This window comes from Onychomys torridus, chromosome 12 (genome assembly GCF_903995425.1).
Source record: "Onychomys torridus chromosome 12, mOncTor1.1, whole genome shotgun sequence".
Lineage (NCBI taxonomy): Eukaryota > Metazoa > Chordata > Mammalia > Rodentia > Cricetidae > Onychomys > Onychomys torridus.
The window spans coordinates 35,617,118-35,644,703 of record NC_050454.1 but is presented as its reverse complement, the minus strand read 5'-3'; the positions used below and the strand labels follow the sequence as shown (position 1 = coordinate 35,644,703).

The 27,586-nt window shown below is 40.0% G+C and overlaps 1 protein-coding gene across 1 annotated transcript in view; it reads left to right on the top strand.

Annotated features, from left to right (window-relative positions):
- The window catches only part of LOC118594061 (transmembrane protein 45A-like), a 74,961-nt gene that overhangs the window by 43,688 nt on the left and 3,687 nt on the right, over window positions 1-27,586 (top strand). Inside the window, 5 exon segments of the mRNA XM_036203846.1 lie at window positions 9,513-9,705; window positions 10,931-11,088; window positions 11,090-11,138; window positions 12,125-12,309; window positions 26,173-26,318. Of these exon segments, the coding sequence (XP_036059739.1) occupies window positions 9,516-9,705; window positions 10,931-11,088; window positions 11,090-11,138; window positions 12,125-12,309; window positions 26,173-26,318 (728 nt within the window). The 5' untranslated portion in view covers window positions 9,513-9,515.

Below are 27,586 nucleotides of genomic sequence, written 5' to 3'. Positions count from 1 at the left end.
AGTAACTTTGTGCGTGTACAAGTTTTCTATCTAACCTCCTCCCTCCGAAAGCCTTTCACAGCCTCTGACCCACTCTCTACTGCGGTTAGGTCAGCTCTGTGGTACTCCACGAGAAGGAAAGTCATGCGGTGCTTTTCTTTCTGCATCTGTCTTGTTTCTTGAATCATGAAATCTTGTGTCTTCGTCTGTGTTGTTGCAAATGACTGAATTATTTTTTTCTGGTTGGGTGATACTTTGTTGTGGATGTGTGCACACACATTTTTCATTTGTCATTTCATTTATTTATTTGTATATGTGTGCCAGTGTGTGCACATAAATGCAAATGCTTACAGAGGCCAGAAGAGAGAGTCAAATCCCCTAGAACTGGAATTACAGGTGGTTATGAGCTGCCTGTTGTGGGTTCTGGGAATTGAACTCTGGTCCTCTAAAAGAGTAGCAAACAGCCTTTACAGCTGAGCCAGCTCTTCAGCCCCATCTTTATCCATTCATATATTGAAGGCTACTTAGGTTGAATCCATGTCTTAGCTCCTGTGAACAGTGCAGCAATCAATGTAAGAGGGAAGGTGTCTCTTTGACATACTTCTTTTTATTTGTACTTTATTTTATTATTTATATCAACTCTCTATCTATCTATATCTATCTATCTATCTATCTATCTATCTATCTATCTATCTATGGATTACTGGATCATCTAGCCACATGGCTTTTTATGATGGCCACACTAATTTGCACTTTTATCAACAGTACATAAGATTTCCCCTTAGGTCACTCACCTCTGTGAGGATGCTGCCTTTCCTTTGTACTCTGCTCACCTTGGGTCACTCATTCACTTCACTGCTTTACAATCATCTCTTTCACTATGTGCCCTTCACAGATGGAACCTTGTCCCCATTTTAGGCGTGCCGGCATCTCAGTTCCTACATAACTTGGGACCAACTTGTTAGTGAGGAATGCAGTTCTTCAATAGTGCTGTTTCTCTCCTTTCCGCTGTCAGCAGGAGCTGCGTCAACTATCCACTAGGTGCCCTGAGCACCTGAGATGCCACCGTGCAATCTGGGCAGTGCTTAGGCAAATTCTCTGAGCTAGAATGCTGACCCACAATAGTTTCTCTTCGTTCCTATTTCTTCCTATAGCTTCAGCTCGTCTATGACTCAATCCTGACCCCTGTGGCAATCTCCTTCGCGAAGCACTGCATGTTAAGAACTGTTTGTCTTCCTAGGACCTCCAGCAAACAATTAAATAGCATTGCTACATTTTTTTTTTTTTTTTGGTCTTCTATCTGTCTTGATGTCCTGAAAGAGAGGTTATGTGACCCACAGAGCAGGTAGCACCATGGCCCAGGCTAACAGCCTGGTAGGTGGGAGGCAGTATGTTCAAATGGGTGTGTTCCTTGGCCTTAAATACGCTGTGACCCAATCTGAAACTTAACTGCTTGACTTCATGCTGGAAAGATAAGCACATAGGCTTTGAGTCAAAGCAACAGAAGGAAGCAGTGTTAGATCCGGGGGCAGTCAGCATCTGCCGCTCCTTTTGGAATCTGGAACCATTATACATTCTGGAGAGGAGACGATTGACTTGGACTTGACTTTGAGCAGAGGGTTAAGGTAAGGATAATTTTTTAAAATGCTTTCCAAACAGTTTACACGGGGGAGGTAAAGTGCTGGTGTGGAATGATGGAGGACCAAGACATTTCAGAGCTCCATTTATCTGTACCATTTTCTTTGAATGAGGCCAATAGCAAAGTGAAGTTCAAGAAATGACTGATGCTTTTAAATAAATTCGAAGTTACAAATGCGTCCTGAAGTATGAATCACTAATTAAGATGCAAGTATTGTTTTTGGTTGTGACTCAAGATAAAATTTGAGTTTATGTTCTTTCTTATAATGATCCTCACTTTCTATTGAAATGAGTTGGCTATGATTCTGCCAAGAAAATTATTCAATCTCTCACACTTAGCTGAGTTTCTCTTCTCTGTTTACAGGGCAGGTCTGGCATGTGTGTGGCTCTAACACTGCCTTATAATACTGCCTTTTCAGTACTAGAGGTTGAAAACACATGCCTTTTTAGTGCACGTGTGTGTGTGTGTGTGTGTGTGTGTGTGTGTGTGTTTGAATGTTGTAGTCAACAAAACCTGACAGTGGGCTATAAGGAGTTGGGGGGGGGGGGGGTTTTGATATTTTTGTTGTTCTTGTTCTTGTTGTTTTTGTTTTGTTTTGTTTTTTTGCTTCTTATCCGCCAAAAGAATCATATTTGATGTTACTTGGAGTGACAGGTTACTTTGGGTGAATAAACTGTATTTGGAGGGCAGATTGAACTTTCAGATAGAATCAGTGAAGATCAGGAAAAAGGGTCTTTCTATTTTCTACCCTAGTAATTCCCCAGATGACTACTACTGCCTGCCTGGTGAATTCTACTTTGTGAGTGAGGAAAGAGGCCCCATGTTCTTCCTCAAAGAATATACCTGTTTGTGGATTTAGAACTGTCCAGTCTTGACTACTGGACTTGGCTTTTATAAGGAACAAGTTACATCAGCTAGTATCTATAGATCAGGAAACAGCAGACAGATGGATAATGATTCCTATAAGATAAGAGACACGTGAGATAGTTGAGGATGTGGGCCATTTTTCTCTCCACCATGTAAGTGAAGTGAAATTGTTGCCATTTTAATTGTTAGCAGTGACTGTTAGGTCCTTTTGTCAGAAAAATATCATGATTGCTATATCTTTATTTTGCTGAATCTTTTTAAAACAGCAGCATTAGATTCATCAGTTTGTTTTAGATTAAAAGGACAGTGGCATTATAACTGAATTAGGAAGAACCAATTATTTTCACCACTGTGATCATCTGATATCTGTTAAAAAAAGCATTTTATGACTCCTTGTTTATTACATTCCAGTACTAATTACATTACACGTGCTAAGGTATACAGATGCGCTCATACTTATCATGGAGATGGGTCAGGAAGACTGTCTAACCTAGAACGATACATGCAGGAAAGCCTGGATTTTAAAATTCCATGTCAACTATTACTTGTTTACTTGTATGATAAGTATATTAGGTAATTCTAAAACTTAAAAGCAAATACACTATCTATGCCTCTCTTTAGCATGATCTTACAGGCTCAAGGCCTCAAGATACAGAATTGATTTGGGCTTTCTATTTCTGAAAGTCCCTGATGTCTTGTTATATAGGCTTTTACAACATAGTGATTTAGTCAAATAGAATATATATTCTAGCCAGGTAGTGGTGGCACACGCCTGTAATCCCAGCACTCGGAAGGCAGAGGCAGGCGGAACTCTGTGAGTTTGAGGCCAGCCTGGTCTACAGAGTGAGTTCCAGGAAAGGCACCAAAACTACACAGAGAAACCCTGTCTCGAAAAAACAAAAAAAAAAATGTAAGAAAAGAAAAAAAAAAAAAAGAAAGAAATATATATTCTGTAACTAATCATACAAAGAATTCATTAAAGTGACAGTGCCTTTTAAGGTGAGACAGGGACACAGCCCTGTTTGGATGAGGCAAGCCTTACCAAGCAGATGGTACTGAAGTAGCTAGGGAATGTCACCCAAGGTTGGCAGTGGAGGGTTGAGATTAGTCAGCCCAGGTGATAATTTGCAATGACTAATTCGTTTTTGGTAAATAGTCAAAGTCCAAGCTAATTTTTTTTTTTTTTTTTAATTTGGGCAAATGGATGAAAAGAGTGTTGTTAACCAAATAGGTAACTAGAATCAAGTTACATTCTCATATTAGACAGATAGATAGACATGGCTGATTAGTTCAATTCAGGTCTTGTTGAATATGAGATGGCTTTTGAGACACCAGAGTAGTATAGTTAGTGAGTCTTTCTCTGTCCTGCCAGCCAGCTCTCGAGTAACCACACAGAGACTTATTAACTATGAAAGTTCGGCCCATAGCTTAGGCTCGTTTATAACTAGCTCCTACAAATTAAGTTAATTCATTTCTATTAATTTACATGCTGCCACATGGCTCACGGCTTGTTACCTCATCTCCTACATGCCATGCTCCCTCCGCATCTCCTCACAGTTCCTCACTTCTTCCCGGCATCCTCTGTGCCTGGAATTCTTGCTTAGCTGTTGGCCATTCAGCTCTTTATTAAACCAACTAGAGTGACACATCTTCACAGTGTACAAAAAGATTATCCCATGTTTCCCCCTTTTTGTTGAAATAAAAAGGTTTTAACTCTAACACAGTAAAACTATATACAATAACAACAATTATCAGATAAGAATTACATTCACAATGTACATTCCATTTGTATGTGGCAAATTTGAAGAAATTACTGTGTTATCTTATCTTAGTCCAAAGTGTATACCTAACCCATTTTTTCATAACTTGTATTACCATCCCAAAAATATCTTTTTTAGACCCTAAAACATCTTTTTATATAAACAACTTAAGCTCTTATGTTTTTCAACCTTATAAACTTTACATCTCTGTGTAAGTTTTTTTTTAATTTGATAACAAGGAAAACTGTAAAACTGTAACTATCTATTCTTCAATCTACATCAGAGACCCAAGAAGGATAAAATATTACTTGAATAAACAGGAAGTACAGAGAAAGGATCTTCCAAAACTAAGAGAAATGCGAAACAGGCATTTTTGAAGGACACTCCTATCCTGTCTTAGCAAAGTTCAGCAGTCACTTTCTTTTATGTCCTGCTTATCCAGTTTGGACAGCATAGTGTCAGCCATCAAGACAAGGGTGGTTTCTTGCCCAAATGGCTAGTTTTTGCCACAAAGAAAGTAAACTCCATATGGAGGTTCTTTGATGCCTATCATCATTTTATGAAGTAGATTGGTGTTGCCAGAAGCAGATAAGTCACTGTCATGAAAAGTCTTATGTTATTAAAACATTAAAATTCCATATTCTGTCACTCTCTGATGTGTTTGAAGACCATCTATCTGCATGTCCATTGGTGTCACCCTTGTTCAGCTCACATTTGGGCAGTCTTTCATCCTTTCTTACTTGCCGTTTCTCTTTACCTTTTTGTGTTTTGCATTACTTTCTTTTAAAAGAATGTTTTAAAATGGTGATGCTTTTGGTATTGTTAGATTCATGTTGCTTTTATTTGTATAGTAGTCCTCAACTTTCCTACTGCTCTGAACCTTTAATCTGTATTCCTCATGTGTTGCAGTGTGTGGGAGGCCAGCTCTTCAAAACTGCTCCAGGATTATGAGTAGAAGCCCTCAGAGTAGCAAGGGCTTAGGAAAAATTCCTATCTATCTGAGGGTTAGACTTTCTCTATCTGTGGGGAAAAATAAGAAAACACACACACTTTCTAATGGTAACTTTCTCTTTTACTTCATCTTAAAAAATCTCTTTCTCTGATAATCTGTCTTCACACTGCTACATCTCTGTATATGCAGCTGTATATTTTTCTACTCTGTTACATTCCTTCACATGCTACTGCATCATTCATTCACGCTTTACTCATTCAGTCTCTCATCTTACTCTCTCATTCTTCTTCTCTGCCCAACTTTGGACAATTATGTTACATTTTCTTTCTGCCCATTCAGCTATATCCCTCACTCAGCACTTACGCCTACACACACTCACACACTCACTATTTATTCACATCCAAACTCTGGACAATTACATGTTACATTTTCAGGGCCCGGCCCATTCTCATAACACATGATAAGTCATACAGTTTCCCTCAGGCTAGGAAGGTCACACTGACTTGGCCATGTACATAGCTCTAAGTTGGTGAGGGCTCCCAGACAGAAAGTAAACAGTTGGCTGAACCTTGAGCCTAGGAATATGTGTAGTCAATTACTGTAGGGGGTCATGTCTCAATGTAAACAGCCTGACCTTGATTTAGTAATAAACACCTGGGAACTAGTCTTTGTGTATTTTCTGCAGGGGCAGCTTAGTCTATTTTTAATTTGTTCTGAAGTCTAAAATTAGCTGTCTTTGAGACTAAAATACAGTTACTTTCCTGTGTCAATTAAGAAAAATATTCTGGTATTATTTCTATTCATCAGAATTATACAGCTTAAATAGACATCATCTCCTGATCACCCACAGGTATATGTATGCCCAAAGATATAAAACACACTACCAATAGGCTGTGGAAAGAACCCCACAGCTGTTCTTTTTAGGGAGGTAAGTGGTTGCACAAGAGAAAGTTACAGACAGAAAACAACCAGTTTCCACAGGCAGTGACCCCACAGATTTTGCCTAGTGGGACTCCTCAACAGAAAGTTATTCATCTGGTGGGTTGACCTGTTAAATACTAGTTGTCACCTGCTGTCTACTCCCATGACCTCTGGTAATGCCATTGCTACCAGCAGCTCAGCACTCATGTGATGATGACCCCCAACCTTTACATTATTTCATTGCTACTGCATAACTGTAATCTTGCTATAGTTATGAATAATAATATAAATATCTGATATGCAGGATATCGGATATATGACCCCTGTGAATGGGTCATTTGACCCTCCAAAGGAGTCATGACCGACTAGGGCAGTTGAGAACCACTGCCCTAGTAGTTTGAAGTAGATGATAGCATAAGTTGTTTGATAGTAATGTGGGGTACCAGTTTAGAAATGAGTACTGTTGTTGGTCCAGTTTTACAAAGGTAGAAACTCAGGCACTCACAGGTTAAGTGGCTTACCAAAAGCCACAGTTAGCAAGTGATAAAGCTTGTATTCAGAACTTCTCAGTGCTGAATACAAAGCCCCTGCCCCATTTAAAAAATATATATACCTTTTAATTTAAAACTGAGTTTTGTTATTGGGGGAGTATGATGTGTGGGAGATGGGCCATGGAGCATTTGTGTGTCAGAGAACTACTTTGTGGAGCACTTCTCTCCTTCCACCTTTATAACATGGGTTCTAGGATCCAATTCATGTTGTCAGGCTTGTGTGGCACGGGCCTTTACCACTGAGCTATAGTCCTTCTGTTAGTTATTTGGCACTCTTACCCTGCGAGGAAATGTCACGAAACATGACAGAATCCACTAACAAGAGTTTTATTAAGACAGGAAAGAAAGAGACAGATGTGAACAGGCCTGTGGGAAACACATGTGGATCAAGAGAGGAAGTGGAGCCGGGGAACATGGTGCCGGCTTATAAAGGGTGGGCAGCGCCTGCGTACACGAACTCATGTGGCTACTCCATGCATACACGTAGATCACATGGTTGCACTTCATGCTTTACACAACCACGCAAAGCCATGGGGTCCTGGTCACTCGAGACATTTTGACCAGGAAATGGCTATTTTGAACTGGAAATAGCTAGGCGGAAGTGTCTAGGTCCGCCTGGCATGCCCAACCATGGGGGCATGTTGTGAATTCATATCACCTTCTCTCTCTCTTCTTTTTTATCCTATTGTTCTCATTAAATATATCACTTGCTATTTGAAAAGTGTATTTTTGATGGCTGCCTAACTTCTTTAAGCATCTTCTTAATTCTTTTTTTTTTTTCCCCAAGACAGGGAGGGTTTCTCTGGGTAGTTTTGGTGCCTGTCCTGGCTCTCACTCTGTAGACCAGGCTGGCCTCAATCTCACAGAGATCCACCTGCCTCTGCTTTCCGAGTGCTGGGATTAAACACGTGCCCCACCACCACTCTGTATCTTCTTAATTCTTGAAATATGTGCTGTTTTTGTTTGATAATAAATTTCAAAAACTTTAGTTTTAATCCAGAACCTTAAGATTCTAGAAATTCCTACAAGAAAGTTTCCTATATTAAGGAATAACAATGTTTTAAGATCATAAAACCATATGAAATTCTTTTCCAAAAATGTTTTAAAAAATGTATAGGCTGGGTATATTTAGGAATTCCTTACAAAAGTATTTTGCAGTCTTGTGTGATTGTCTCAACCAGACAGACAGGTGGAATCAACAGCCCAGTGGGAGTTAGGTTGCTAAGTGAGAGCTTATCAAAGCAGAAATGACATGCATCATCAAGGTCTACCTGTTCTTAGTAGTAAACAGCTACAGTTCAGATGTTCCAAATATTAGTAAAGTATATGCTCTAAAGTATAGCACAGAATGAAGATTAGGACCAGAACCTCCACTTGGAGATATGTGATGGAGCCTGACTCTTGGAAGGTTTGGATGACTCAAGGGTGCATGAAATGAGCTTCTAGCATCTTGATTGGAGATATAGGATGCAGTATTTGGGTCAACTTCACACTTTCCTCTAGGATATCGCTTTAAGTCAGAGGGGAGTAATCCAAAGTAAGAGGCCCAGTACTCACTAAAAGAAATAGTGATTCTAGTTTCCTAGACTAGGAACATTGTGACATCCTCTTTTGTGAGTTTTCCTGAATCTGACCTACTATCAGATTTTCAGGATAATTGTGGACTCTACTTTCACTCTTGATAGTCTAATAAATATGTTTAAAAGAAAGACTTCAGAAATGATTAAAAACTCACATTATTAAAGACTGATTTATACCCTTGACTGAAACCAGAGGGTAGTTCTGTTTATTAGTTAGAGTATGGCAAGCATGTGAGCAAAATTTGTAATGTGATTTGGGTGGGTGTCAACAGGCTATGTTGTTGTAAAATTAAACCTCTAACTTTCAGTGATCTACATCAGTCAGGGGTTTTGCACACATGTATACACACACACACACACACACACACACACACACACACACACACGCAAAATCTCAATCAGGCTGGCTGCCCATGATTGTGCAGTAGATGTGTCATGCCAAAAAGTAGCTGAGGCAAGAGGAGAGCTCTGGTAAACAGACCTGAGTGACTCATTTTGAAAGGGGCACGTATCAACTCCTTGCCCAGTCAACTAGCCAGAATTAGAAACATGGTTCAAATCCAGCTGGATGAGAAGCCTCGAAAATATGTGGAAGAACACACAAATATTTCATGAATCCTACTGGTCTTTAATAATACATTCTTGATCCTTTCCCCTTTAAAATTATCTACTTAAAATCTATAGGTAGTATCACTTTTTTTGTTTGTTTGCTTTTTCGAGACCGGATTTCTTTGTATAGTTTTGGCGCCTGTCCTGGATCTCGCTCTGTAGACCAGGCTGGCCTCAAACTCACAGAGATCCGCCTGCCTCTGCCTCCTGAGGGCTCGAATTAAAGGAATGCACCATCCCTGCCTGGCTCACATCTTTTTAAATTAAACAAACTGTCCCAAACCTTCATGTTGTTTTCCTTTATGATTAAAGGGCACTTGTATGATATAGTACATGCTGTGTTTTGAAGAAATCAAAACTTTTTGCTTATAAATTTTAAGATCTCTGCAAACCATTTAACTTCACCAAACACATTTCTCAGCTGAAAAAATGAATAGTGATTTCTCATTTGTGGATATATTTCAAAAATTAGGTTGAAATGGAACCTAATGCATGAAAGATGTCAAACAAATGCAAGTTTTCATTTTATTTGAATCGTCAATCTTATAGTAGGATCTACAGTATACTCATAATCCTCAGACAGCAATGTACTCAATGTCGACAAGAGGTATTCTTGTTGAGTTTAAGTGAAATGTCTATTTCTTATTGTTGTAGGTCATGGGGAGTTTCAAAGGTCATGCCCTCCCTGGAACCTTTTTCATTATCATGGGCTTTTGGTGGGGTACAAAGAGTATTCTGAAGTATGTCTACAAAAAGCAAACTCGGACCTGCTACCTTAGTTCTAAAACCTTATTACGTCGAGCAGAGATTTGGGAAGGCATTGTTTCAATCTTCATGGCTCTTACTGGTAAGTTGACTGTGACCATGTTCTGTTTTCTCCTGTTGAGTATTTCATGAGTAGGGGAAAAAATGTCAGTATGAGATTGAGATATAATAAATGAATTTCATATAAATATGCCTCTTAGTACTTATCCCAATTACAGTTTATAACTGATATAATCTTAGGAAAATGGTATATCATAATTATACAAAAGCCTAATCCTTAATGCGTCTTAATATTTAATTTGCCTATCCAACCAAGCGAATTTCCTTTGTATCATAAGTTGGAGCCTATGAAATAGTTTGCAAGTTCTTCTGATCCTTCAAAATGTAAACTCTGTAAGAAGTCATTTTGCAAATTACACTAAAGTAATCAAGTGATTATGGGAAATCTTCAGTAACAAATCATTTCTGAGAGATGATAAAGGGAATTGGGGCTGAAGGAGATCTTTCTTGCTTCTTGTTTCCTGAGTTGAACAGAGTCCAGGTAACTTTTAACTCCAATAACTTTCCATTGATATTGAACATTCTATAAAAAGGTTCAGCATTTTACAGTAATGCTGTAGCTTCTGCTATGTAAATGGTAACACTTCTAATTTTTCCACTGGCTCTTTTCATCCATGTCAGTAGGACTTTCTTTGTGTATGACCATCAAATTACAAAGTAACCATTTCCAAAAAGAGGAATTTCCCTGCCCATTCTCAAGGCTAACCAGGCAGCTTCTAGAAAACAACAACAAAAAAAACTCGTCTCCATCAATAATTAACCACATGTAGAGCCTGTATGAACCATCTCTGCTATTCTTAATTGGGGAAAAGGCTAAATTCTTCATCAATTTTGTCAGAAACCAAGGAAAACACCCTACTTTGTAACAGCTGTCTGAAAGTGCACCATCTAGAAAGAAAGTAATCATCCTTTAAATGATGTACATCATAAACCCAAACCTCCAAGTCATCCAGGATTTTAGTCATTAAATTACAACCAGTTGTTGAACTAAAATTACCATTGATAAGGATATGAAACAGTTGCTTGCATCATTTGTCTGTATATAGATAAAACTTGTTACCCAAACCTGCAGCTAAACTTTGGAATCAAGTCTAAATCACTGTTGCTAGGTTTTCAGTGGAAAGCTCAGAGGGAGGAATCGACATCATAAGGTTAGAATAAGTGATGAACACATGCCCCTATGTCTTCACACTTACTATGTAGAGTCAGGAAGAGGATTGCTAAAACTGTGCTATGTTCCTCTGCAGGTATGGTCGGGGAACAGTTTATCTCAGGTGGACCCTCCCTGACCCTGTTGAAAGACGGCCAGTGGAACCAGCTTCTGGGCTGGCATCATACAACCATGTACTTCTTCTTTGGGCTACAGGGTGTAACCCATATCTTATGTTTTCGCTACCAATTTCTTTCCGCTTTCCTTAAGCAAGTTAATGTTATCAAATGCCATCTTTGTGGAGTGTAAGTATGAGGGAAATATGTTTTCTGTTCTCTTCCTATCTATCAGTAGGCATTGATGCTGTGCTTTATAATAACATATCTTTTGTTTCTCTGTATCACCTTGATTGGCAGGACTATCTGTCTGGGCCATAGTTGGATATATGGTTGTCTTAGAGAAGATACCTATAGTCTTCCTTTCTTACATCTTTACAGACTAACTAAATAGATATAGGCAGACACAGCCACTCAGAAAGTTATTTCGAATTTCATATCTGTCTTTAGAAATCATCTACAGTGGGTACTTACCTTTTGGTTTGTTGTGAAACTTATCTTTCTTTTTATTTCTAACAATGAAAACTGAACTCAGAATAATAGTGCATAGATTACTTGAAATGGGGCAACCACTCAATAGAAAATGTCTACCAATCTCTAATAAGCTTTTCATATACCAGAAACAGAGACTGCCAAAATGTCGTATGCAGGGTCTAAAAAAATGACTTCCTAATCTTGAGAGGTTAGTGAAAATAACAGGTTGTTTCTTTCCATTGATTTCTCAGATTATCATAAGGAGGGCAAGGTAAAACAAGTGTTCACTAATTTGTTATAATTTATGTACTCATTTGCTGAATTCCCTAAATTGAGACTTTGACTTCAGCTCATTTATCTGTACATTTATTCATATTAATTAGAGCTCCCTACCCTAGTCATGTTTATTGTACATTTTCCTACATGGATAATGCTTTGAGCAACAGTTGAAAATTCTATGGTGTGTTAGAAGAGAGAAGAAAGGTTACAAGAAGGGAAAAGTGGGGTTAGACTTCAAAGATTCTCTTCCTAAGTAAGAGACGATGTTTATTCTCCCCGAAGTAAAAATACATTGCTATGAGAGTCAGTGGGGATTTGCTCTTTGGGGCGGTTTTATGTTCATATAAAACTCTGTGGCAAGAGGGTGCTACAGTGGGAAGCCTTTGGTTTTATCAGAAAATATGTTTTGCCCCCTCTGTTAGCTTTTATCTTCTACAACCACACTCATGGTCGGGAAATGTTGGATGTTTTTGTGCACCAGCTTCTGGTCGTTATCACCATTTTGGCGGGTCTGGTTACCTTCATGGAATTCCTCACAAAGAACAATGTACTTCTGGAGCTCCTGCGGTCAAGTCTCATCATCCTACAAGGGACCTGGTTCTGGCAGGTGCGTTCAGACATGTAGCTAACACACATGGTGTCACTTCTCTGCAGGTTCCCTTATTAACTGATGAGGCATTTGCTTTTAATACTTCCCTTCTACAAGCATCACAGAAGTGATGTTCTTGGAGTGGCCTGGCGGTTCTGGTGAGACTACTGTCAGAGCAGCTGTGGAGGAAGCAGACAGTGTATTCCTTCATTATGGATCCACTTATCCTTTATGTAGGAATTTTGAGCTGATGATTATGGTTGTAAGTGATTCCTAGTGCTAGAACAGCTCATAGCCTAATGAGTCATAAGCTCAAGAGCTATATGAAAGACCCAAGAGAGAGAAAACTCTTGCTGAGAGACAACCATGTGATGGCCACCATATGGATTATATGTACATCTTATTTTATCTATTTTTTCCAGAAAACAATTATCTCATATTTTATCTTGTTTACAAAATCTAGGTATGAAAATACAGCAAGAGATGGGACCAGAAGGGGGGACCCAGTGGCAGGAAGAGCAGGACAGGAGAACAAGTTACATGGTGTGTGTGATGCAAAGGCGCCATGAAGCTCAGGATTTTGTGAACAGTGTGGGGCTAACAACATAGCTCAGTGGTGAACAGTGCTTGTCACTTTTGGAGAGGAGAGAGCTTTTGTTCTTAGCACTCATGGCTGATAAACTCCTGTAACTCCAACTCCAGGGGTCCAGCATCTTTGGCCACAGATGGTACTTGGTGAGGGCTAGAGCCCCTGCCTAAAATTACCCAGTGAGGGACTGGGGTCATGACTTGTTTTATTGTATCCCTGTATCCTCACATTGATCCAGAGGTTAGGTATTACCACCTCTAATTTGCCTATAGGTATCTTCAGCAAGACCAAGATTTTTCTCATGCTCAAATAATAATATAGCTAGGAGCTAAATCTAGACTTCTCTAATCCCAAATCCCAGATACTTACCATTTTCCAGCATCGTCAGCTCCCTAAATTTGAGGGCATGAATTCAAACAGTGGACTTACATTTTTGAGAGACTATCAAGTCACAATCATGTTCATATATAGACATAAACAAAGTCCAGAATGAGATGAGAGTATGGTTTGATTTGGCCAGACTTTGAGGAGGAGAATTTTAGTCACCAGAGAGCTGGGATTTGGGATGGTGTGGCTATTTCAGGGACTTGAATTTCCTTCCCATCAGAACTGATAACAAATTGCCAGGTGACAGTGAAAGAAGAGCAGTGTTTTACATTGGATATGATGATGTGATATCCACATACAGGGGCCGGGGGGGGGGGGGGGGTAGAAGAACTTGTGGTGCAGAGACCTGTAAGATAGGACTCGGTTTGTGCATTGGTTCGAAGTATGCTTTATAGAAAAATATTATAAGTACCCTATAATGCAATCAATCTATTAATTGCTGGCTATAGCCAGCTTAGGTAGAGTATTAGCCCTCTGCAGGGAACCTAAATGGAGTAAAGAGGATGGGACATAAAGAACTAGTGTGCACTGAATTGCAGTGCTTTCCCATGTGCACATGTTTGGTAGTCAAAAGGTGTAGTCAGAAGTTTTTCTGTGTCCTGCCTGGTCCCACAGCTGTTCTGACCCAAATAAACACACAGAGGCTTATATTAATTACAAACTATATGGCCATGGCCTATGGTTCAAGCTTCTTGCTTGCTAGCTCTTATAATTTAAATTAAACCATTTCTATTAATCTATGTTTTTGCCATGTGTTCCATGGCATTATCTGTGTGCTATTACATGCTGCTCCCTGGACAGTGGAATGGCATCTTCTGTGCCTCTCCTTTTTCCTTTCACTATCTCCCTTGGATTTTCCCACCTGGCTCCATCCTGCCCTGCCATAGGCCAAACGGCTTTATTTATCAACCAGTCAGAGCAACACATATTCACAGCATACAGAAAGATATCTCATAGCAAAAAGGAAAGACTTTTTTTTCAAGAGAAAATTTCTGGGGAAGTTGACACAGTGAGCTTATGCTATAGTGAATATTCTCTGCTCTGAACACATAACAAAGACAGATAAGACAGATAAATGCCTGCAGTGGTTTGAAAAAAAATGGAAAATAAAAAGAAATTAAAAAAAAAAAAAAAAAAAAATATCTAACTCCATTCAGGCAAATCAGACTAAAGCAGGGTGTAAAGTCTAGTGGGTCAAAAGCAGAAGAGAAGCCCAGGGCTGGAGAGGAGTGAGCTGGAGACCTGATAATCCTGGTCCAGAGCAAGACAGATAGCTGTTATAACATTTTCTGCTGTGGACATATTTTGTGTCTATGGTCGTTTCCATCAGATTGGTTTCTTGAAGTCTGTGGAAATTTTATGTTACTGATATGGATTTGCCAAATTCCTATTTTCATTTTTTAAAAATTATAGACTGTCTTTCCCTCCTTTTTTTCTAGTTTTTTTTTTCCCATGGGGGGGGTGTTGTTACATGACAATTTCATTTATTTTTAACCTTTCTTGTGTAGAAACCACATCGAAGTCTGGGTATTATTTGAACTGTAATTTTTAGTGTTGTATTTCTAGTGTGCTTTCAGCTTTAATTCATGAGTTCTTTTGACTTTTTGGTTTCTTTGCTTTTTTTGGTACAAGGATTAAAACCATGGCCTTAAGCTAACTGGGCATACTTCCTACCACCTATCACACTGAGTTGTAGGCCCAGGTTGAGGAACATAATTTTAAATTTGAGAGTGTATCTTTTCTAAATATCACCCCTTTTCCAGCAAATTGCATTGTGAGCAGAAAATGTGTTTTCTTTGAAGGGTGCTGACACTTCCTTTGGGACATAACTTGATGTCAGTATGAGTTTTCTGTGTGTTTGAAAAGGCGTATATCACTTCTTTACTCAGTTCAGGATTCTGTATATTGTTATCTTCCTGCTACTGCATCCAATGCCTGAGCTGATCAATTACAGAGAGAAAGTGGTTATTTTCACACGTGGTTTCAGAGGTCCTAGTCTATGATTTGTTAGTTCCTTTGAGTTTTAGGCCTATAGTGAGTGAGCATATCTCAACAGGAACATGTGTGGAGAATACTCACCTCATGATTGGAAAGTGAAAGAGAGAGAGAGGTAATGGCCAGGGTTCCACTGTCTCCTTCAAGGATATGCTCTAATGACCTAAGGGCTCCTTTAGGCCTCCAACCTAAAGGGTAGGAGACCTCAATAGTGACACCATGGAGGGCAAGTCTCTACCATATGGACTTTGAGGAGGTATATATTATTCAAATTATAGCTTACATACATACTAGTTTGATTTTATTAATGAACTTAATATTCATGTAAAAAAAGACAGTAAGAACAAGAAAAGAAATCCAAAGAAAAAAGGAATTATAAGATAAAATTAAGATTAATCAGATCAATTATTATCTAGTTAATACTCAGTGATTGGTCCTGCTTAGACAAAAAGAGAGAAGTCAAACTATAACTCAACCAAGGACAGGATAGCTTAATGCTGCCACTTTGGGCACAAAAATAATATTTTCATATTTACTGAAAAGTTTTTTATAAAAAAAACTTATGAGGTTACATACTTTAGGGATAAATTTCTGATTATTTAGAAGTCTTTTAACTAATCAGTATGTTTAGATTGATTTCTTATGAGGCCAGGTGTCTAACCTCAGTATTGTCTTGGACCCTTAAAGAAAAATGAACATTTTAGACCTGTGTAAATATACACTAACTGGAAATGATGTTTTAGCTACAGTATGCCTTTGACTCCTCTGAAATAAAAATGTCTAGCTACGCTTCCATGTTTTATTGGTATGTGCAATGTGTGCACATTTATGTTCAAATATCTTTCCTAAGCTAATGACACTGTATTGTGAATTGCTTTTTACCACTTTTATATTTTACTGTGTCTCCATAAATGGCCAACAGCAGTACTTATATAGAGACAGATTTTGAGTAAATGCCACTTGAACTCTTGGAACTGTCTGTATGGAGATTTGAGCTGAATGAGGCAAATATATACAACTTACATTGAAATGATTGTGTGATCTGCAGAAAGAAGAGAATCCCTTCTTAACCTATAAAAAGTTCTTTCCTGAAGCACGTGACATTTAAAACATGTTATTCAACAACTAAGCCATTTTGGGTAATTTAATACAGAAAAGAAACTCCCTGTGCCCTTCACTCCATGACAGTCTCTTCTGGGTCTCCTGGTGGGAGAGCAGCTCAGAGGCTCACTTTATGCTGTGTTTTTCCTTTGCTTCTCCTCCTCCTCCTCAGAGTACAGGACAGGCAGGCAGTGGGAAAGCCACTCCCATTGCTTTTGCTTGGGACAGTTGTTTCCAGTGTATAGTCTATCTCCATTTGTTCTCATGTCCCAAAGATTGCTCACAGGACAACTGCCCCAATTATGAGTCCAAACTGTAACTCATCCTCATCTGGACATTAAGAAAAACAAATGCTGGTTAAGAGCACACGACGCTCCAGGGGAGGACCCAGGTTCAGTTTCCATCACCCTATGGTGGCTCACAACCCTCTGTAACTCCTGTCTTGGGTATCAGGCATGCAAGTGATGTTCAGACATACATGCAGGTAAACATTCATACACATAAAATAAAATAAATGAATCTTTATTTAAAATGAAAGTCCATCCCAAAAGAGAAAAATGACTCACAGTAGTACTCCAAAAGCCTGATACTGTAGATAAAATACATGTTTGGACTTGTAATGTTGATGTAAATGAGAATAATAAAATATGCAGCAATATATAATTCACACTGTAAACTATAGAAAATGAGACTCTGGCTTATTCCTTATTGGAGAAGAAAGTTAACTACAGTCCAAACCTAATAGTAGTGAGGCTTGAACCAATCCAACCACTTTTTTTTTTTTTTTTTTGGAGAGTAGTGTACAAAATATAGTAAGAATAATTCCCTCATAGTTCTTTCTCTTGTAATTTTCTGGTAGAAAACAAATTAGGACAGCTGATAAAAGTGTAATGTTCATTTTTAAAGATGACTTGATGAGCTTGTCAGTTTCTGGTCCTTAGTTACATATTCTTAATTTATTTGAGTTTAGCTTAAAGGATAGAATGTCCTGCCCTCCATAGTAGCCCTTCATGGCCCCTGTTCATGGCATCCATCTTGGCCTTTCCTCATATATTTATAGCTTCCAAACATTAGCAGGTGCCATTCCAGTAAAGTATTCAGTAAGAAGCACTCAAGTTTGCCCTCATTCTGATATAAAGTAACAATAAAATAAGAAAAAAAAATCATTTTGCAAAATGGTTGTTTTAAATTTGTCATTACTTATGTTTTTTTTAATGATGGCAACTGGAGGTGACTTGAGACACTTTATTTTGGAAGTTTCTAAAGGCAACTGTGGCTCTGGGTAAGATGGTAGATTGGAACTCACTTCTGCAGGATCCAGCAAAAGAGGGGAACCAGGGTAAAAATAAGCGACACTGTCTCTAGTTGAGAAAGATAAAGAGGAAGAAAATCAGCCAGCACAAGATCTCAGCACAAGAAGTCACTAGGAAAACCCACCAGCCAGTCACCAACCTCAGCACACAGTTTGCACTCTGTGGTAGCTGGGAGTTGCTTTGTTTCCTTGGACTCCATGCTACAGGGTCAGTGATCTGGAGAGAGACAGGCCACACTGCAAAGACACAACAGGGCTAGAAGTACCTTGAGTGGGCAGACACGGGGCCACTTAGGCTGTGAGGTGGAGACACTAGTGAGACAGAGTGCTTAAGGCTGAGATTTTTCCGTGGGCACACAACCCAAGAAGGATCTACCTCCCAAATGAGGGGCTACTGATGCCAGGGGAACCTGAGAAATGAGGGGCTAAATTGGTCCAGGAATGTTGCCTAGGTCAGTCTGTGGCCAAGGTAGGTAAAGGAAGGCAGGCTTTCCACGTTTTTCCCAGAGCCTCACTCACAGAAAACCTCAGTTAGGGGGGAAAAAAATATCCTAAACACCAGATGAGGAAGTATTAATTGGAAGATGAGGAGATATCAGGCTGGGAAATTCTAGCAGAAGGTGGAGTTCCACTTCAAAACCTGTATCACCAGGTGGATATATCAACCTGGCTTGTCTGAATTAATGAGACTGGCAGCCTTGCTCTGGAGACTAATACTGAATCAAAGAGGTGGGAGAGACTAAGAAGTAACACTGAGTTGTGACATCTTTTATTTTGTATTTTTTTCATTGATTACTTTTACCTTTATCTTTTAGAATTTGCCATTTTCTACTTCTGTTGTTCAGCTGTTCAATGGGTGGGTGGGTGGCATCTTGCATTGCGACAGAATAGCTGTTTATGACGACCCTTCCTCCACCCCATGATGGCTGTTGTCCTGGTTGCTGCTTCTTTTCTTCCTCCCCGACAAGCAGCAAAACCGTAAACAGCAAACTCGACTCAATTATCTCAGTTGAAAATGGCCTTAACGTCCTAATGAAAAGAGGCAGACTAACTCACTGAACCAAACACAAGATCCAGAGGCTGGGGAGAAGACTCAGAAGCTAAGAGCATTTATTGCTCTTGCAGAGGATCTGGGTCCAATTCCCAGTACCCACATCAGGCAGCTCACACACACACCAGTCCTGATGCACCTGGCCTCCTCAGGCACTTGCATGCATGTGTTCATACCCACACACAGAAATACCATACATACACAAAACATTCTAAAACATAAAATAAATCTTCTTAAAAAAAAAAAAAAAGATCAAACTATGTATTATCTCCAGGAAATATACACTTGTGAAAAATTAAAAAATAAAAAAATCCAAAGTTTATAAATCAACCTACTGAACACATTGAAATAAGAAAAGAAAAGAAAAAAAAAAAGCTAACAGAGCTTAGTTCTGATAACTTGATAAGTAGACTTCAAACTAAAGCCTGTCTGAAGAGATAAAGAAGGGCCCTTCATATTAATGGGAACAATTCAAGAAGACTTAGCAATTGTAAAGACTTAAGCATGGAAAGTTGTCCCCACCCCCTACCCCCCCACCTCCCCCCACCCCGTTTCACAAAAGCAAACACTAAAACTCATGAAAGGTCAGATAGGTCCTAATATAATGATGGTGGAAGACCACTTCCCTGTCCATATAGGGAACTATATGGTAGTTCAGGTAGGCCTTCCAACCTAAAAGTTACTGAGGAAACTTCAGAGCTAAACTGTTAAATAGACCAACTGGATTAACAGATGTCAACAGGTAATTCATCCAAGAGATATAGCATGAACGTTCTTCTCAGTAGCTCTCAAAACTATCTCTAAAATTAATTAGATTATAGGCCACAAAAATGAGCCTTGAGAATACAAAAGAAATGGAGCTGAGGAGATGGCTTGGTGGTGAAGAGCACTTGCTGCTCCTGTAGAAGACCTAGGTTCAGTTCCCAGCACCCACATCAGGCAGCTCATGACCAGCTGTAACCCCAGTTCCAGGGGTTCTGGCTCTTATGGGTGACTGCATACAGGTGGTACACACACACACACACACACACACACACACACACATACATCCACATAAATTTAAAAAATTAGAGATTACAAAAAAAATATCAAAACTGCCTGTATTATATGAGATTGTAGAGAATGATGCTAGAAATTAATTACAAGAGAAACTGCAGAACCCACACAAATCCTTGGAGAATGAAAATTATAGTGCACTCTGCCTCTACCTTGAGCCAGCTCTACTCCCTGTAGGCAGTCTTCCTCAACAGACTGAGAAAATCTCAGATTCGGGCATATCTAAGATCCTGGGGTCTCCATTGCAGCTTAGGCTTTAATGCCACATAGTCAGAGAATAGCCTCTCATGTATTCTAACCCAGCCGTAATTACCTGGCTATAGGCGCTCTCTAAAATTATGGAACACAGCCGGACGGTGGTGGTGCACACCTTTAATCCCAGCACTCGGGAGGCAGAGGCAGACGGATCTCTTCGAGTTTGAGGCCAGCCTGGGCTACAGAGTGAGTTCCAGGAAAGGCGCAAAGCTACACAGAGAAACCCTGTCTGGAAAAACAAACAAACAAACAAACAAACAAACAATGGAACACTGCTCCATGACTCATTAAATCTTCTCCATGACTCTTGCATCCTCCATGTGTGCAAACTCAATGGCCATGTGAATGATACTACCAAGTTCTGCTGCCGGCTTGAGATGTAGACCTTGCCCCCTTGGACCACAGCTATATCATTTTCTGTGTACTGACTTTTGAAAACACTTCCCTAGGCAGCTTCCTTCAGAAAATGGGAAACCCCTTTAGTTTAAGGTGTTTTTTTTTTTCCTTCAAATGAACTTGATTCTTAAGAAGATGGAGCCTCAGAGAGGTGGAGTTTTACCCTTGGAAAATCTCTCCCATGGCCCTAGTATAGTGCAGGTTTCTCTTCACCGGTGCTGATTTCTTCAACAATTACACCTGTTTCCTCAGCAGCAGCTGGAATGCTCTTGTGGTGGTTTGAATAAGCATGCTCCTTCCCCTGCCCGCTCCACCATGGGCTCCCATATTTGAATGCTTATTTGCCAGGGAGTGGAACTTTTTCAAAGAATTAGAAGGAGTAGGAGGTGTGGCCTTCTTGAGTAGGTATGGCCTTGTTGGAGGAATGTATGTTACGTGGGGGTGGGCTTTGAGGTTTCAAAACCCGAAACCAGGCCCCGTGTCCCTCTCTGCCTGCCTGCCTGCAGATCAGGATCTAAAGTTCTCAGTTAGTGTTCCAGTGCCATGCGTGCTGCCGCGTCCCCTGTGGTGATGACAATGGACTAACCTCTGAAACTGTGAGCAAGCCCCAGTGAGATGCTTTCCTTTATAAGAATTGCCTGGGTCATGGTGTCTCTTCACAGCAATAGTGACAGTGACTAAAAACAGAAATTGGTACCAGGGACTGAGGTATTGCTGTGATAGGCCTGACCATGCTGGGGTTTTTTTTTTGGAGGAATATGGAAGACTTAGGGACTTTGAATGAGAAAAGTGGTTGGATGAACATGGAAGACAGATAGGAGCATGCTGAGGATGATTTGAACTGTGGAGGTCCAGCTCAAGCGATTTCAGAGGGAAGAGTGTTAGTGTTTTAAAAACCATTCTTGTGATGTTCTTAGCAAAGAATGTGGCTGCTTTTTGCTCTTGTCCTAAAAATCTGCCTGAGGCTAAATGGGAGAGTTTTAGAATAAGGGTTGGTAGAGATGAGATTTGAAGAAGATAAAAAGTTTAAAGAAAAGCCTGATGCTAATAGGGAGTGGTGGCCTCTGGGCAAGACCTCACCCAGCTGAGCTTCCAACTTGTGAAAAAAAATCAAAGGAAAGCTTAAGCCGTGAAGCTTTCACCATCAACCACAGAAAGCTGATGCAAATGTGTTTGAAGTGAGGAGGCCAGATTCCAGCCCCATCAAGCAGTAGAACTTGGCAGCTTTGGCCATGTGGTTCTGGCTTTAGAGTCAAGGATATAAGAAAGAGGATGTGAAATCTCCCTCCATTGCTAATGAAAGCCACTGAGACCAGGCGTGTGTCAGGGGTGTCCCAGCACAGAGGCCCAAAGGGGCCATTGCATGAAGCTGTGAAGCCTGAGTTACCTTGGAAACCCTCAGATGTTAGAGATGCCTGGCATCTCTGGGTTACCTGAATTCTGGGATACCTGCCAAGGAGAGCTACATAGAAGAGGTGGTACCAGCCCAAGAAAGGGAAGTGTGTTGCAGTCAGCAAAGCTGAAAGGAGTTGAGGATTGAAAGCACATTGACATCGGACATGGACATGCAGAATTTGAAGTTTGCCCTGCTGGATGTCAGATTTGCTTAGGTCCAGTATTTCCTCACTATGCTCCCTTTCCTCCCTTTTAGCATGTTAATGTGGAGTCTGTGTCATTTATGTTGGAAGCATGTGACCTGTTTTTTTTTATTTTTATTTTGCAGAGAGTTACAGTGAAGAGATTTCCATGAGTCTCAGAAGAGATTTTAAACTTTGGGCTTTTAAACAGTGTTGGGACTGTGATAGACTATGGAGACTTTGGAAGTTGGACTGAATGCAATCTTGCCTTATGATATGGCTACAAGCTTGTGGGGACCAGGGAGTGGAATATGGTGGTTTGAATAAGTATGACATCCCCCCATAGGCTCATATGAATATTACAAACTAACAGGCCATGAGCAACTTATAATTTGTAACGATTACATTTTGAGTTAGTTGCCAATAGTTGAAATACAGGAAACATCACTAAGGTGTTTATTTTCTCAGCTTTTTTTTTTTTTTTTTTGAGTAAGAACAGAAATATCTGGCAGCATTAGACCTGCCTTCCAAAGTGGCAGCTGTGGGTGGACACATGTCCCATCAACTCATTGTATGCATCAGCTCCTCAAAGTTTTCTGTTCCCATCCTAGTCCTATGCCCTTTATTTATCAACCAGTTCAGGGTCATGATTTTTCCTCCCAAGATATTATGTTAGTTACAACTAGCAAAATATTTCCTAATAACTTTTTCCTGATTTCTCTATTTTTTTGAAAGATTTATTTATTTATTGTGTATACAGAAGTGCCTCGGACTGGATCTCAGCTGGACCACCAGACCGAGGGAGAACGGGGTGAAGGTACTCAGGATAAGTGGGATTCGGCGAGTGACAGACAGCCACAGACCCGAGAGTATGTTGTGAAGCTGCTGCAATTTTACTCAGACCAAGCAGTGAATTTTATATAGTTACTTGAGGAAACACGGCAATCGGCCAGGAGGGTGATAGATATAGAATCAACAATGTAGTCACACAATTTTCTCAGAATGATTAACAGATCTCATGAGTATAGCCTTTACTTTTTCTTTTGTGGTTCCTCATCCGGACAGAGAACATTACGGCCCTAGCTGTAGTTTTCCTTCTACACCTTTGTTCTGTATCAAAATTAAACCCTTTCCATCATTGTTCTAACCATGGTTTCATTTGTGTGAAAATATTTTAACCTTTGCCTGTGGGTGAGAAGGCACCAGGGGGGTCGGTACCTAGCTAATCTTTCCATGAACTGTAACTTATGCCATTCTGTTTTCATACCATTATGATTCACTCATTGGTTCCCATGTACGTCATAAGCTCCTATAAAAGGTAATGGCTCTAAATAATTATTACGTCTAGGATTAAAGTTAGGGGGTTGCCACCATCGACCCTTGATGAGAAACTCTATTTGTCCCTGGATAATTCTTGTAGGAATGGCTAATTCCTGTAACTGCTTCCTCGCAGCTGCTGTCGGCTGCGCATGTGGATTGCCTATGAGTGCCTGTACCTTTACTTTCATTCTCTCTTCGCTAGAGTCTTCGTCCTTCTGAATCATAAGTTCTTTCTGCTCTAAATCATTCATGAATTCACCCAAACTTTTGGGACCCTCTTGAACTGTTTGCCTAAGAGCTTGAATCATAGGTGGGGGTATTGAAGCCACTTTTGAGGAATCATTACTCCCTTTATGGGGCACATCAGGAACATTAGGAGTTAACTTCTTGGAATTAATACACAAGGAAACAGCAATAATTACAGCTTCCAAGAGAAGAAGGCAGAGTGCCAGCCAGCCTCTGCAAGCAGATCTACGTGGTTCCGTGTAGCCTGGCACCTTGATTCGGGCAGATTGATGAGGGGTCGCTGGGGGCATAGACCCGAGGGCCGCAAGCCCCCCCTTTCCCACGTAACTACCTCATCCAAGGCATTTGTCACTCGGGCGACACCGTCGTGGGCGTGGCACAGAAGAGGGTGCCAGATCTCATTACAGATGGTTGTGAGCCACCAGGTGGTTGCTGGGAATTGAACTCAGGACCTCTGGAAGAACAGTCGGTGCTCTTAACCACTGAGCCATCTCTCCAGCCCTCCTGGTTTCTTTATATTCTGGGAGAGAAGATGTATTTGTTATTGATTTTAAGGATAGGAAAATTAAGCAATACATGACTCTGTCTTACTCTCTACTATCTATTATCTATCTATCTATCTATCTATCTATCTATCTCTCATCTATTTATCTATCTATCATCTATCCATCCATTCATCCATCTATCTATATTATAGGTGTATGTGTCTATAAAACATTGCTTATTTCTTATTGGGATAAAATTGACATAACATGATGTCTTAGTCAGTGTTCAGTTACTGTGAAAAGACACCATGACCATGACAAATGAAGGAAAGCATTCAGTTGGGGCTTGCTTGCAGTTTCAGTGTTTTAGTCTATTGCCATCCTGGCAGGAAGCATGGTGGCATGCAGGCAGACATGGTGCTGGAGAAGGAGCTGAGAGTTCTACATCCAGATCGGCAGGCGGCAGGAAGAGAGACATTGAGCATTTGAAACTCCAAAGCACACCCCCAGTGACACACTTCCTCCAGCAAGGCCACACCCACTAAAAGAAAGGCCACACCTCCTAATCCCTGTCAAGTAATGCCCCTTCTTTAATGACCAAGCATTCAAATATATGAGCCTATGGGTCATTCCCATTCAAAACACCATAGATGGAATGAACCATTTTAAATTATGCAATTCAGCAATGTTTAGCAGTTTCATAATGCTGCGAGTATACAACCACTGATGAATTCCAAAACATCTTAGAGTTGAAAGGTGTGACTCCTACAGCTTTGGTGATCTTTTACCATGCTTTTTAAAAGGCAATAATAGATACCATGCAATCCCATATGGATTTTATGATCAACTCTGTGAAAAATATCTGAAAAACCCTATTGGGATATTAATAGCTATTGTTTTGGTTCTACAGGTTGCCCTGGGTGTTTTTGCCATGTCAAAAATATTGGGACATCTAGTCCATAATTTGAGGTGGTTTTCTATTTTCTTGGGTCCTTGACTTCTTTCACTTACACAACTTTATGCAGCGTCTGACATGTAAATTTTAAAGCTCTTGAATTTGTCTGTATTCATGTGTGTTCTTGGATGTGCATATGTGGTTGTGTGTATTCATGCGTGTACTTGGATGTGCATGTGTGGTTGTGTGTATTCATGTGTGTTCTTGGATGTGAATGTGTGGTTGTGTGTATTCATGTGTGTACTTGGGTGTACATGTGTGGTTGTGTGTATTCCTGTGTACTTGGATGTGTATGTGTGGTTGTGTGTATTCATGTGTGTACTTGGATGTGCATGTGTGGTTGTGTGTATTCATGTGTGTACTTGGATATGCATGTGTGGTTGTGGTGCCCAGTATCTACAGCAGTGCCTTATGAATAGTAGTAAGATGTACTACCATGGAGCTATATTTCCAATTTTGTTCTTGAGTACTTCACTTTGTTCGGTGTCAGCTTAAGTATGTTTTAAAAAACTATATTTTAGAGTTTTCACTGCTTGTGTGTGAAAATATGTGTGATTGTTGCATCCTGATTTTCAAATTTCAAATATATGAAACTCCTTCATTAGCTTTGATTATGGGGGTGGGTTCTTTATGAATTTCTATATTTGAGATCATATATATGTAAACAGATCATTTTACAATTTCTTTGCCAAAATGAATGTCTTTTATTTTTCTTGCCTAATTTTCCTAACTAAAATTTCCAATACAATGTTCAACAGAGGTAATAATTCAAAATATCTTTATGTTGTACCTGATCCTGAGGAGAAGCTTCTAACCTTTTGCCACTTAACATAACATTATCTACGGCTTTTTATTTATTTAAAAACATTTTGCAGTCTAATTTTGAAATATCAGAGTGAGGCTGTGCGGTGTAGAGCTCCAGAGATTTCAGAAAATGCACCCAAGGCCAGAGTGACCACTAGGAACATTTTGAAATTTGATAATTAAATATTTGTTCTTCAAAAATATGCCTGTGGAGAGTGACTACAGAAAAACCTGGTGTTGTGTTTGTGACGTCTCAGCTAATGGGAGTCATCTTAGTTATCCAACATTTTGAAATGAGCCTTCTCTGAGGATGTAGATGGTTATTTTAATGTGCACTTGTTTTGAATTGCAGATTGCTTTTGTCCTGTATCCCCTCAGTGGAAGTCCTCCATGGAATCTGACAGATATTGAGAATAAAATGTTCCTCACCATGTGCTTTTCTTGGCATTATGCATCAACCTTTATCATCTTTGGATTAAATTATGCTTTTATCACCTGGTAAGTTGGCACTTTTTTAAAAAAAAAAAGGATGGTACATTCCTTTGTATATGCCCGTCAAGACTTGACAGTGTCGAATGTCCAATTCAAAAGGAAGGCTTTATCTTACCCTCTCATAAGCCAGACTAGGACATTAGGAAGTTATCTCTACACAAAGAAGTGGCCAGCAAAAACGTCCATGTTGACTTAAAGTTGTAATCATTTAGTGATGTGGCTGCTGTGCCTCTTACCCATGCCCTGTTCTACAGCATGCTCTCTGGACCTCTGTCTCTTCACATATGTGGGCTTCTATTCTGGATGGCCAGTTCCCCTATGCGCAGTGAGACCTCCACTCACTTACGTGTACACACTTTAAGTTTTCCGTTTCATAACCTTGGGACCTTTCTTTGACAAATGTATACAAATCAAATTAAATAAGACTGTAACTCTAATTTTTCCAAAAGTTGAATGGTGCATTCTTTTATGCAAGAATCCTGATCTAACTTTCTGGGCAGGTGAGGAGCAACATACCAGATTGCTGAGAACACATATTCCTAGTTCTATGGCCTATTGGCTATGACTTCAGACTCATTACCACAATAAGAAAATCATATTGTTTACTAAATAGAGATAATAGAACCTAAATGAGATCATGTACTTACGTTCCTGAAGATGTAAAAACTCAGCAAATGATCTTGTCTCCTTGTCTGTATTGCCTTCCTCTTCCTCTCTATTTGGTACAAAAATATGAGGTGGAGACCCTCCCATGGGGAGGATGTTGTTGTCCTGTAACCGGGACAAATTAGAGAGATAGACAATTAAAATGCAACACCGTGAGTGAAAGCAGTGGAAAGAAGGAGCTCAAGGAGGGTTCCTCACAAACTGAAAGGTGAGGTGGGCTCAACAATGAGCAAAAAGGAAAGCAGTGATCGTGCTTTCCAGGGTGGCTAGTGCCAAAGCACAGTGGGCCGGACTGATCCTAATTACCGGACATGCAGACTCCAACCCGCGATTCTTCAGACAGCTACACTAGGTGAAATACTCTATGACTGCAGTAATGTGTATGTAGTGTTCAGCGGGGTGGACACCAGCTCCCGGGAGCTTCTAATGTGACACAGTCCATATTACTTTTAGTGGATCCGAATACTAATATGTAGATAGTGTTGCACACCTTGCAGGCTCTCCAGACCCCTATATGTAGTAGCTATTTCCGGGCCCCATGGTTTGCCAGCTTCTACTGCAACCAGCTTTGTATCCTCTAGGCATGGGCTCCAAATCAGCCCTCCTCC